Source organism: Bos indicus, chromosome 8 (assembly GCF_029378745.1).
Source record: "Bos indicus isolate NIAB-ARS_2022 breed Sahiwal x Tharparkar chromosome 8, NIAB-ARS_B.indTharparkar_mat_pri_1.0, whole genome shotgun sequence".
NCBI classification, from domain to species: Eukaryota; Metazoa; Chordata; class Mammalia; order Artiodactyla; family Bovidae; genus Bos; species Bos indicus.
The window spans coordinates 48,364,833-48,377,925 of record NC_091767.1 but is presented as its reverse complement, the minus strand read 5'-3'; the positions used below and the strand labels follow the sequence as shown (position 1 = coordinate 48,377,925).

At 38.6% G+C, this 13,093-nt stretch overlaps 1 protein-coding gene across 2 annotated transcripts in view; it reads right to left on the bottom strand.

Moving 5' to 3' along the window:
• The window catches only part of GDA (guanine deaminase), a 127,570-nt gene that overhangs the window by 52,957 nt on the left and 61,520 nt on the right, over nt 1-13,093 (bottom strand). For both annotated transcript variants that reach the window (XM_019966065.2, XM_070794658.1), the window contains one exon: nt 3,468-3,556. In XM_019966065.2, the coding sequence (XP_019821624.1) occupies nt 3,468-3,556 (89 nt within the window). The remainder of the gene's footprint in view (nt 1-3,467; nt 3,557-13,093) is intronic.

Below are 13,093 nucleotides of genomic sequence, written 5' to 3'. Positions count from 1 at the left end.
CATTGACATGAATCAGCCATGGGTGTACATGTGTTCCCCATCCTAAACCCCGCTCCCACATTCCTCCCTATCCCATCCCTCAGGGTCATCCCAGTGCACCAGCCCCAAGCACCCTGTATCATGCATTGAACCTGGACTGGCAATCTGTTTCACATATGGTAATATACATGTTTCAATGCTATTCTCTCAAATCATCCCACCCTTGCCTTCTCCCACAGAATCCAAAAGTCTGTTCTTTACATCTGTATCTCTTTTGCTGTCTTGCATACAGGGTCATTGTTACCATCTTTCTAAATTCCATATATATACATTAATATGCTGTATTGGTGTCTTTCTTTCTGACTTACTTCACTCTGTATAATAGGCTCTAGTTTCATCCACCTCATTAGAACTGATTCAAATGCATTCTTTTTAATGGTTGAGTAATATTTCATTGTGTATATGTACACCAGCTTTCCTATCCATTTGTCTGCTGATGGACATCTAGGTTGCTTCCATGTCCTGGCTATTATAAACAGTGCTGTGATGAACATTAGGGTACATGTGTCTTTTTCAATTCTGGTTTCCTCAGTGTGTATGCCCAGCAATGGGATTGCCGGGTTGTATGGCAGTTCTATTTCCAGTTTTTTAAGGAATCTCCACACTGTTCTCCATAGTGGCTGTACTAGTTTGCATTCCCACCAACAGTGTAAGACGCTTCCCTTTTTTCTGCACCCTCTCCAGCATTTATTGTTTGTAGACTTTTTGATAGCAGCCATTCTGACTGGTGTGAGATGGTACCTCATTGTGGTTTTGATTTGCATTTCTATGATAATGAGTGATGTTGAGCATCATTTCATGTGTTTGTTAGCCATCTGTATGTCTTCTTTCAAGAAATGTCTGTTTAGTTCTTTGGCCCATTTTTTGATTGGGTCGTTTATTTTTCTGGAATTGAGATGCAGGAGTTGCTTGTATATTTTTGAGATTAATTCTTTGTCCATTGCTTCGTTTGCTATTATTTTCTCCCATTCTGAAGGCTGTCTTTTCACCTTGGTTATAGTTTCCTTCGTTGTGCAAAAGCTTTTAAGTGTAATTAGGTCCCATTTGTTTATTTTTGTTTTTATTTCCAATATTCTGGGAGGTGGGTCATAGAGAATCCTGCCATGACTTACGTCAGAGAGTGTTTTGCCTATGTTCTCCTCTAGGAGTTTTATAGTTTCTGGTCTTCCATTTAGATCTTTAATCCATTTTGAGTTTATTTTTGTGTATGGTGTAAAAAAAGTGTTCAAGTTTCGTTCTTTTACAAGTGGTTGACCAGTTTTCCCAGCACCACTTGTTAAAGAGATTGTCTTTTCTCCATTTTATATTCTTGCCTCCTTTGTCAAAGATAAGGTGTCCATAGGTGTGTGGATTTATCTCTGGGCTTTCTATTTTGTTCCATTGATCTATATTTGTGTCTTTGTGCCACATACTGTCTTGATGACTGTAGCTTTGTAGTATAGTCTGAAGTCAGGTGGGTTGATTCCTCCAGTTCCATTCTTCTTTCTCCAGATTGCTTTGGCTGTTCAGGGTTTTTTGTATTTCCATACAAATTGTGAAATTATTTGTCCTAGTTCTCTGAAAAATACCATTGGTGGCTTGATAGGGATTGTATTAAATCTATAGATTGCTTTGGGTAGTATACTCATTTTCACTAAATTGATTCCTTCAATCCATGAACATGGTATATTTCTCCATCTATGTGTGTTCTCTTTGACTTCTTTCATCAATGTTTTATAGTTTTCTATATATATGGTTTTTTTTCTTTAGGTATATTTATTCCTAAGTATTTTATTCTTTTCATTGCAATGGTAAATGGAATTGTTTCCTTAATTCCTCTGTTTTCTCATTGCTATTGTATAGGAATGCAAGGGATTTCTGCATGTTAATTTTATATCCTGCAACTTTACTATATTCATTGATTAGCTCTAGTAATTTTCTGGTGGAGTCTTTAGGGTTTTCTATGTAGAGGATCATGTCATCTGCAAACAGTGAGAGTTTTACGTCTTCTTTTCCAATCTGGATTCCTTTTATTTCCTTTTTCTGCTCTGATTGCTGTGGTCAAAACTTCCCAAACTATGTTGAATAGTAGTGGTGAGAGTGGGCACCTTTGTCTTGTTCCTGATTTTAGGGGAAATGCTTTCAATTTTTCACCATTGAGGATAATGTTTGCTGTGGGTTTATCATATATGGCTTTTATTATGTTGAAGTATGTTCCTTCTATGCCTTCTATCTGGAGGGTTTTTTTTATCATAAATGGATGTTGAATTTTGTCAAAGGCTCTCTCTGCATCTATTGAGATAATCGTATGGTTTTTATTTTTCAATTTGTTAATGTGGTGTATTACATTGATTGATTTGCAGATATTCTCAGGCAAGAATACTGGAGTGGTTGCCATTTCCTTCTCCAGAGGATCTTCCCAGATCAGGGATCGGACCCACCCTTCTGCATTGGCAGGTGGATCCTTTACCACTGAGCCATCTGGGAAGCCCTGTACCACTAACGTAGTTGGAAGATAAAATCGTAGCTTAAGTGCTCTTTTGGAGATAGGTCTATATAGTCAAAGCTATGGTTTTTCCAGTAGTCATGTACGGATGTGAGAATTGAACTATAAAGAAGGCTATGTGCCAAAGAATTGATGCTTTTAAACTGTTGTGCTGGAGAAGACTCTGGAGAGTCCCTTGGATTGCAAGGAGATCAAACCAGTCAATCCTAAAGGAAATCAGCCCTGAATATACATTGGAAGGACTGATGCTGAAGCTGAAGCTGAAGCTGAAGGTCCAATACTTTGGCCACCTGACTCCTTGGAAAAGATGCCGATGCTCAGAAAGATTGAAGGCAGGAGGAGAAGGGGATGACAGAGGATGAGATGGTTGGATGCCATCACCAACTCAATGGACATGAGTTAGAGCAAACTCTGAGAGATGGTGAGGAACAGGGAGGCCTGGTGTGCTACAGTCCATGGAATCACAAAGAGTTAGACATGACTGAGAGATTGAATAACAACTTCCTTATGCACGCTGTCAGAGTTTTTCCTCCCTAAACCTCGTCTCACCTCCCACTAGTTCATCTCTATCATGCTCCCTAATTACTTCCTTTACAGAAGGCATCATTGTCATGCTTACCTATCTGTGCACTTGTTTATGCTCTCTCTTCGGCATGGACCATAAACCCAGTAAGCACCAATACTCTGTATATCATTTTCACCTCCAAATCCTATTCTTGCACATAATAAATGCAATAAGTATTTGCTGAAGAAGTAAGTGAATGATGGAAGCCTCTAGTTCTCAAAGTTTCCACCTTTCAGCTCCATGTTCTCTATTTACCTTCTCTTGCCCATCTCATCCTCAAAAAAAGAGAAAGACCTCTCTGTCTCTCAAGACAGGTTCTTAGCATTTGAGACTAGTTAATAGCATCAAGTAAAAGGGAAGAAGTTGACTCTGACTTACTGGTGGCTCAGTTCTCTTATTTCACACGACTTGAAGCACCATTCTTTGGCCAGCTTTTCTTGTTGGGATGCTTCTTCCAAAAACACTATCTTTAAAAAAAAGAAAGAAAGAAATGATAAATTAATGAACCATGGCCATTTGTTGTTATTAAATGTCTAAATTTTTCAAGGGACTATCCCATAGCTGAACTAATTTTAAAGGGTATTTGACACCAAATGGGATACAGATTAGGGGTAAAGACAGAGATTTGTCTTTGTTTGTCCAAAGAAATAAACTGCATGAAATTTCTCCTTTTCTGCCATTCTATAGATATAAGTAAGACTTCAAAAATTCTAATTTTAAGATACAGGGTATTAAAAATGGATAATTGATGTCTATTTCTGTTCACCCCCACAAAATGATTAAGGGAAACAATTGTTTATAGAAAGCACCTCAGTGCTGATGAATGAGAGATTTTTGTTAGGCTATTATAGGGAACCCAAGCCCAGAACACAAAAGGAGTACATCGTAAGGCAGTTTATTAACAGTGAATATAACTGCATGTGATAACTGCCTGACAATGGAGTCTTAGCATGAACTATGTTGATGTTCTGATGCTAGACATCCATTGTAAAGAGGTCTGCCATATTTTCTAGTATTGTGCATGAAACACTAACAGAATGATCTCTCACATGGGGCTTGTGAGTCCATGCACAATAGGTGAGAAACCTTGGACGGGTCTCAATCTCTCTTGGTCTGGTTTTCACATCTGCAAACTGAGGCTAACATCAGTACATACTTCACAAAGTGACTGTGAAGATCAAATATTCTTAATTTTTATTAAGAAGTTAGCCCATCCCTGGAACATGTTAAATGCTAGATACATTATTTTCTACTGTTTATTCTTTTTAAGTAGAGTGTGATTGCTTTCTCTATAAAAGTGGATTGTAAAGCAAGAAAAGACAAGGAAAAATGAAATATATGTGAACAAAATAACCTGTTTTATGCAATAAACATTATTTTCATATATTTTCACATTAGTGAAAATAAATGTTTCATGGAACATGAAATATTGAAAATACTTAAAGAAAATGTATCTAGACAATTAGAAGCCAGACAATGTTGTGCAGGAAAGTTTGTGGAATAAAAAAATAAAATAAATACTGACTTTTCTATTCTTTGATGATATCTTTTTATTAAAAAATAGGGATTTTTATCAGAAGAGAAAATGAAAAATGTAATTCCTACAAATAAGAAAAAGTAAATTGATGATTCCAAAAATATTTTTGAATCAATAAATCAAAGCAGATATAAAGTTAATTAAAAATCACAAAAACAGAACTTATTAGTATATCCCAGAGCTGATCTACCATTTACCATTATCAAAAAAAAAAAGGAGGGAGGGAAGGAGGGAGGGAGGAAGAAAATTTTTGTAAAGTTCTACATTCATACATTTGAAACAAATACTTTTCAGGAAAATATAAATGGTCAAAATTTATTCTGGAGATATAGGAAAACTGAATGAACCAGTAATTCTATGAGAAACTAAGGAAAATTTACTAACCATTTAGGGAAGCTCATGGTTCAGAACCATGCTGTCTAATAGAAATAAAATGCCTATCACAAATGCAAGCCACATTTATAATTTTAAGTTTTCTAATACCTACACTAAAAGCATAAAAGTATAAAACAGTAAAATTAATTTTAATGACATGTTTTATTTATCAACATAGGTGGCCATGGTAAAAGATTATCATGTCAATATAAAATCAACATAAAAATTTTTAATTTTACTTTTTTTCATATTTAGTCTTTAAAATCCAAGGTATGTTTTATATTTAAAATATATTTCAATCTGGTTGATAAATTTTCTTTAGAAATACTTAATCTATATATTTTGACTTTACATAATCTACAAAACATAGACTCACATAACCAGGTTGTCCTTAAAAGACTGCAACACTGAAGATAAGTATCAATTTTTAATGAGAAATTAAATTTAAAATAAAGATAAAATTTTAAAGTTCAGCTCCTCAGTCATATTAACCACATTCAAGGTGCTTATTATACCATATTAGATAGCACACAGAGAATTTTATGACAAAGCTCTTTCCAGCTTACAAAGAACATATAATGTCTGTGCTAAGAGTTCCAGAGCATGGAAAACAATGGACACCTCTTTATTTCTACAAAGCTACCACAATCCTCATACTAAAACCTGACAATACACACACATATACGTAAAAACAGATACACAGACAGTGAAAATTATTATAACCCAATGCCTCTGTAATATAATTATTAAATAAATAATAATAATATAGATGCAAGGGGCTTCCCTGGTGGAGAATACACAACAGAAGAACTATACAAAAAAGCTCTTAATGACCCAGATAACCACAATGGTGTGGTCACTCAGCTAGAGCCAGATATCCTGGAGTGTGAAGTCAAGTAGGCTATAGGAACCATTACTATAGACAAAGCTAGTGGAGGTAATAGCATTCCATCTGGGCTATTTAAAATCTTAAAAACTGATATTGTTATGGTGCTACACTCAGTATGTCAGCAAATTAAAAAAACTCAGCAGTGGCCACAGGACTAGAAAAGGTCAGTTTTCATTCCAATTCAAAGAAGGGCAATGCCAAAGAATGTTCAAACTACTGCATAATTGTGTTCACTTCATATGCCAGCAAGGTAATGTTCAAAATCTTTCAAGCTAGGCTTCAGCAGTACTTGAATCGAGAACTTCCAGATGTATAAGCTGGATTTAGAAAAAACAAAGGAACCAGAGATCAAATACCCAAAAGTCATTATAGAGAAAGCAAGAGAATTCTAGAAAAGCATCTACTTCTGCTTCATTGACTATGCAAAGGCCTTTGACTGTGTGCATCACAACAAACTGGAAATTTCTTAAAGAGTTCGGAATACCAGACCACTGACCTGTCTCCTGAGAAACCTGTATGCAGTTCAAGAAGTAATACAAATGGATATGGAACAATGGACTGGTTCCAAATTGGGAAAGGAGTACATCAAGGCTGTATATTGTCACCCTGCTTATTTAACTTCTATGTACAGTATATCAGGCAAAGTGCTCAGCTGGATGAATTACAACCTGGAATCAAGACTGTAGGGAGAAATATCAAAAACCTCAAATACGCAGATGATACCACTCTAATGGCAGAAAGCAAAGAGGAACTGAAGAGCCTCTTAATGAAGGTGAAAGAGTAGAGTAATAAAAGAGCTAGCTTAAAACTCAACATTCAAAAAACTAAGATTGTGGTATCCAGTCCCATCACTTCATGGCAAAAAAAAGGGGGGGGGGAATGGGAAAATGTGGAAACAGTGACAGATTTTATTTTCTTGGGGTACAAAATCACTGCAGATGGTTACTGCAGCCATGAAATTAAAAGATGCTTGCTCCTTGGAAGAAAAGCTATGACAAACTTAGACAACACATTAAAAAGCAGAGACATCACTTTGCTGACAAATGTCCATGTAGTTAAAGCTATGGGTTTCCCAGTGGTCATGTACGGATGTGAGAGTTGGACCATTAAGATGGCCTAGTGCCAAAGAATTGATCCTTTCACATTGTAGTGCTAGAGAAGACTCTTGAGAGTCCCTTGGATAGCAAGGAGATCAAACCAGTCAATCCTAAGGGAAATCAATCCTGATTATTCATTGGAAGGACTAAATTTGAAGCTTCTATACTTTGGCCACCTGATGCAAAGTGCCGACTCATTGGAAAAGACCCTGATGCTAAGAAAGAGTGAAGGCTGAAGGAGAAGGGGGTGGCAGAGGATGAGACGGTTAGATAGCATCATCGATTCAGTGGACATGAATCTGAGCAAACTCCAGGAGACAGTGAAAGACTGGGAAGCCTGGAGTGCTCCAGTCCATGGGGTCGCAAAGAGTCAGACATGACTTAGTAACCAAACAACAACAGATGCAAAAATAATCCCAATGATATACTGACAATAAAAAGCAAAAATATGTTAAAATAATAATTCAGCATGTATGCAGTATATAAGCCTCAATTACTTCAACCAAGCAAGACACACTTTCAGTGAACTTATCAGTTCAGTTTAGTTCAGTTGCTCAGTCGTGTTCGACTCTTTGCGACCCCTTGAATCACAGCACACCAGGCCTCCCCGTCCATCACCAACTACCGGAGTTCACTCAGGCTCACATCCATCGAGTCAGTGATGCCATTCAGCCATCTCATCCTCTGTCGTCCCCTTCTTCTCCTCCCCCCAACCCCTCCCAGCATCAGAGTCTTTTCCAATGAGTCAACTCTTCGCATGAGGTGGCCAAAGTACTGGAGTTTCAGCTTTAGCATCATTCCCTCCAAAGAAATCCCAGGGCTGATCTCCTTCAGAATGGACTGATTGGATCTCCTTGCAGTCCAAGGGACTCTCAAGAGTCTTCTCCAACACACAGTTCAAAAGCATCAATTCTTTGGCGCTCAGCTTTCTTCACAGTCCAACTCTAACATCCATACATGACTACTGGAAAACCATAGCCTTGACTAGATGGACTTTTGTTGGCAAAGTAATGTTTCTGTTTTCAATATGCTACCTGGTTGGTCATAACTTTTCTTCCAAGGAGTAAGCATCTTTTAAATTCATGGCTGCAGTCACCATCTGCAGTGATTTTAGAGCCAATAAATAAATAAATAAATAAAGTCTGACACTGTTTCCACTGTTTCCCCATCTATTTCCCATGAAGTGATAGGACCAGAGGCCATGATCTTCGTTTTCTGAATGTTGAACTTTAAGCCAACTTTTTCACTCTCCACTTTCACTTTCATCAAGAGGCTTTTTAGTTCCTCTTCACTTTCTGCCATAAGGGTGGTGTCATCTGCATATCTGAGGTTGTTGATATTTCTCCTGGCAATCTTGATTCCAGCTTGTGCTTCTTCCAGCCCAGCATTTCTCATGATGTACTCGTTAAATAAGCAGGGTGACAATATACAGCCTTGACGTACTCCTTTTCCTATTTGGAATCAGTCTGTTGTTCCATGTCCAGTTCTAACTGTTGCTTCCTGACCTGCATACAAATTTCTTAAGATCACCTGCCGGTCAGGTGATCTGGTATTCCCATCACTTTCAGAATTTTCCACAGTTTACTGTAATCCACACAGTCAAAAGCTTTGGCATAGTCAATAAAGCAGAAATAGATGCTTTTCTGGAACTCTCTTGCTTTTTCCATGATCCAGCGGATGTTGGTTCCTCTGCCTTTTCTAAAATCAGCTTGAACATCTGGAAGTACATGGTTCACATATTGCTGAAGCCTGGCTTGGAGAATTTTGAGTATTACTTTACTAGTGTGTGAGATGAGTGCAATTGTGTGGTAGTTTGAGCATTCTTTGGCATTGCCTTTCTTTGGGATTAGAATGAAAACTGATCTTTTCCAGTCCTGTGGCCACTGCTGAGTTTTGCAAATTTGCTGGCATTTTCAGTTCAGCACTTTCACAGCATCATCTTTCAGGATCTGAAATAGCTCCACTGGTATTCCATCACCTCCACTAGCTTTGTTTGTAGTGATGCTTACTAAGGCCCACTTGACCTCACATTGCAGGATGTCTGGCTCTAGGTGAGTGATCACACCATCATGATTATCTTGGTCATGAAGATCTTTTTTGTACAGTTCTTCTGTGTATTCTTGCCATCTCTTCTTAATATCTTCTGCTTTTGTTAGGCCCATACCATTTCTGTCCTTTATCGAGCCCATCTTTGCATGAAATGTTCCCTTGGTGTCTCTAATTTTCTTGAAGAGATCTCTGGTCTTTCCCATTCTGTTGTTTTCCTCTATTTCTTTGCATTGATCACTGAGAAAGTCTTTCTTATCTCTCCTTGCTATTCTTTGGAACTCTGCATTCAGATGCTTATATCTTTCCTTTTCTCCTTTGCTTTTCACTTCTCTTCTTTTCACAGCTATTTGTAAGGCCTCCTCAGACAGCCATTTTGCTTTTTTGCATTTCTTTTCCACAGGGATGGTCTCGATCCCTGTCTCCTGTACAATGTCACAAACCTCCGTCCATAGTTCATCAGGCACTCTGTCTATCAGATCTAGGCCCTTAAATCTATTTCTCACTTCCACTGTATAATCATAAGGGATTTGATTTAGGTCATACCTGAATGGTCTAGTGGTTTTCCCTACTTTCTTTAATTTAAGTCTGAATTTCTCAATAATGATTTCATGATCTAAGCCACAGTCAGCTCCCGGTCTTGTTTTTGCTGACTGTATAGATATTCTCCATCTTTGGCTGCAAAGAATATAATCAATCTGATTTCGGTGTTGACCATCTGGTGATGTCCATGTGTAGAGTTTTCTCTTGTGTTGTTGGAAGAGGCTGTTTGCTATGACCAGTGCATTTTCTTGGCAAAACTCTATTAGTCTTTGCCCTGCTTCATTGTGTATTCCAAGGCCAAATTTGCCTGTTACTCCAGGTGTTTCTTGACTTCCTACTTTTGCATTCCAGTCCCCTATAATGAAAAGGACATCTTTTTTGGGTGTTAGTTCTAAAAGGTCTTGTAGGTCTTCACAGAACCATTCAACTTCAGCTTCTTCAGTGTTTCTTGGTAGGGCATAGACTTGGATTACTGTGATATTGAATGGTTTGCCTTGGAAACGAACAGAGATCATTCTGTTGTTTTTGAGATTGCATCCAAGTACTCCATTTCGGACTCTTTTGTTGACCATGATGGCTATTCCATTTCTTCCAAGGGATTCCTGTGCGCATTAGTAGATATAATGGTGGGCCACATAGCATGGGTGGCTGCAACAGCACACATAGCACGGCTGAGAGGAGCTACCCCACGTCCGAGGTCAGGGACAGAAGCCAAGAGGACCCCATGCCCGAGGGGCAGTGGCCAAGAGGAGTTACCCCACGTCCGAGGTCAGGGGCGGCAGCCAAGAGGAGCTACCCCACGCCGGAGGCCAGGGGCGGCGGCTGGGAGGAGCAACCCTATATCCAAGGTCAGGAGGGGAGGCGGTGAGGAGATATCCCTCGTCCAAGGTAAGGAGCAGTGGCTGCGCCCAAGGTTAAGAGAAACCCAAGAAAGACGGTAGGTGTTGCAAGAGGGCATCAGAGGGCAGACACACTGAAACCATAATCACAGAAAACTAGTCAATCTAATCACACTAGGACCACAGCCTTGTCTAACTCAATGAAACTAAGCTATGCCCTTGGGGCCACCCAAGACGGGCAGGTCATGGTGGAGAGGTCCACTGGAGAAGGGAATGGCAAACCACTTCAGTATTCTTGCCTTGAGAACCCCATGAACAGTATGAAAAGGCAAAATGATAGGATACTGAAAGAGGAACTCCCCAGGTCGGTAGGTGCCCAATATGCTACTGGAGATGAGTGGAGAAATAACTCCAGAAAGAATGAAGGGATGGAGCCAAAGCAAAAACAATACCCAGCTGTGGATGTGACTGGTGAAAGAAGCAAGGTCTGATGCTGTAAAGAGCAATATTGCATAGGAACCTGGAATGTCAGGTCCATGAATCAAGGCAAATTGGAAGTGGTCAAACAGGAGATGGCAAGAGTGAACGTCGACATTCTAGGAAACTGAACTTATAGCTGATGTTAAATAGTTATGCAAGGGCTCTACTCCTCAGAGACCATTGGAATAAATCCATCTGCCTTCTTTTCTGTTTCTTTCAGTCAACATGTAAACTTGAATTCACCTACTTCTCAAATACACAGCAGGGATCCTGATCTATACCATTATCTTCATAAAGCTCTGTACTAGTACCTTGTTCCTGACCTGCTCCCACCACTCTGCACTCCACTATGACCTCTTGCTGCTGCTGCTGCTGCTGCTGCTAAGTTGCTTCAGTCGTGTCCGACTCTGTGCGACCCCATAGATGGCAGCCTACGAGGCTCCCCTGTCCCTGGGATTCTCCAGGCAAGAACACTGGAATGGGTTGCCACTTCCTTTTCCAATCCTCTTGTTACTGCCCATCCATAAATAGCAAATTCCTCTGTCTTCAATATCTCCTCTGAGTTTCTCCCTCCTGATAACTGGGGCTTTTCTCTGAGGACATGGCCTCCCCTACACTTCTCAAATGGCAAGTATTCATATATCAGGGTCAGGCAGTGAGTTTCCATACCCACAATGGCCATTTCTAAACCATGTTTCCTGCAGCTTTTTGCAAACCTGCAACGCTCCTTTAAGACCTGCTCCTTTTGGCTTTCAAAGCATTCTTCCTCTCTTTGTTCTTCTGCTTTACCAGCCCTTCTCTCACTGTTCCCATCTGTTAATGCCTGCCCCACACTCCTTCTGTCCACTGCAAGCCCTGCCTTTACTCCTTATAATATCAACATGGACAATCCTTTCAAGATCATAGGACTTATTTCCATTAACTCATTTTCAGTGACCTGTTTATGAACACATGAAATTTATGAACTTCACATCATGGCTACAGCTCAGGCATTTTCATAACCTTAAATGCCCTACTTCTAAAACCACAGAATCACACAACTGACCACCATTTCCTCTTTTTCCTGTCTGCCATTTCAGCTATTCCAAACAATCATCCACCTTAAAAAGCCTTCCCTTTCCGTTCTCCTCTCTACTTTCCCCCAGTCCATCAACCGTCTTCTTTTGCCAATTTGGATTCTACCAGCTATTATTTTATATTTCTTATATCTTTTAGTTGACACACATATAGTAAATGTTTAATCCTGACTACAACCAGCCCTACTTCTCTGGGTTGCACCCAAGGAGTCAAGCAGCACTGCAGCAAGCACACCATACAGCAGATGGAGTATCCATAGTTATCAAGCTTGAAGGTGCTCCAACCAATGTCTGCACCTTGCTCCCTATGACATTTCTCTAGCCCTGTCTTTACTGTCAATAAAACTGACTGACAGCCTAAATGCTTATCCACTGATAGATTATTAGAAGTATTTTTTGGTAATAGATTAATACACAGTTTTTTAATAGAATAACTCAAAAGGAGTTCAAAGAATTGAGGGCTATTGGTACAACAAAACCCATCCCATTCCCATCTTCTTGATTTATGTGAAAATGTTTCTTACATCTATAAAAATGAAAAAAATAAGAAAAACATTGATACTGCTTCTGTTTAATTCTACCAACAAGTAACACTCATCCATAGATACATTATGTAGGTTGGAAGAAAAAACAGCCTTTTTGTACTTTTACATTTAACAAATTACTTTTCAAAATGTGTGATATACTTTTAAAATGTTCCTTATGGTCCCAAGAAATTTAAAATATTTAAATTTATGCACAGAAATTTTATTGCAATGGTCGATCAATAAAAGAGTTAAAAGTGTAAAACTATACTATATTAGCACAAACTGTAAGGAAAGGAGAATAGAATTAGTAATTCTAGAAGAAAAAGGGTCTATATAGCATTTCAGATTATTAATAAGGAGCTAATTCATGATTTTTAGAAAAAGAGATTAAGGTAGATATCAAATCACTATGTTTTGATTCCATCAGACATATTTTAAAAAGTAATAGCATAGCTTAATTTTAACATGCATATATCTATAATGCTAAAAATTATAAGCTTTATATGTTTCCAAATTTAATAAAAACTATATGTATCAACTTTTAAAAATGCAAAAGCATATAGGTTTTTTCAAAATTATTTTGGGAGCATATTAG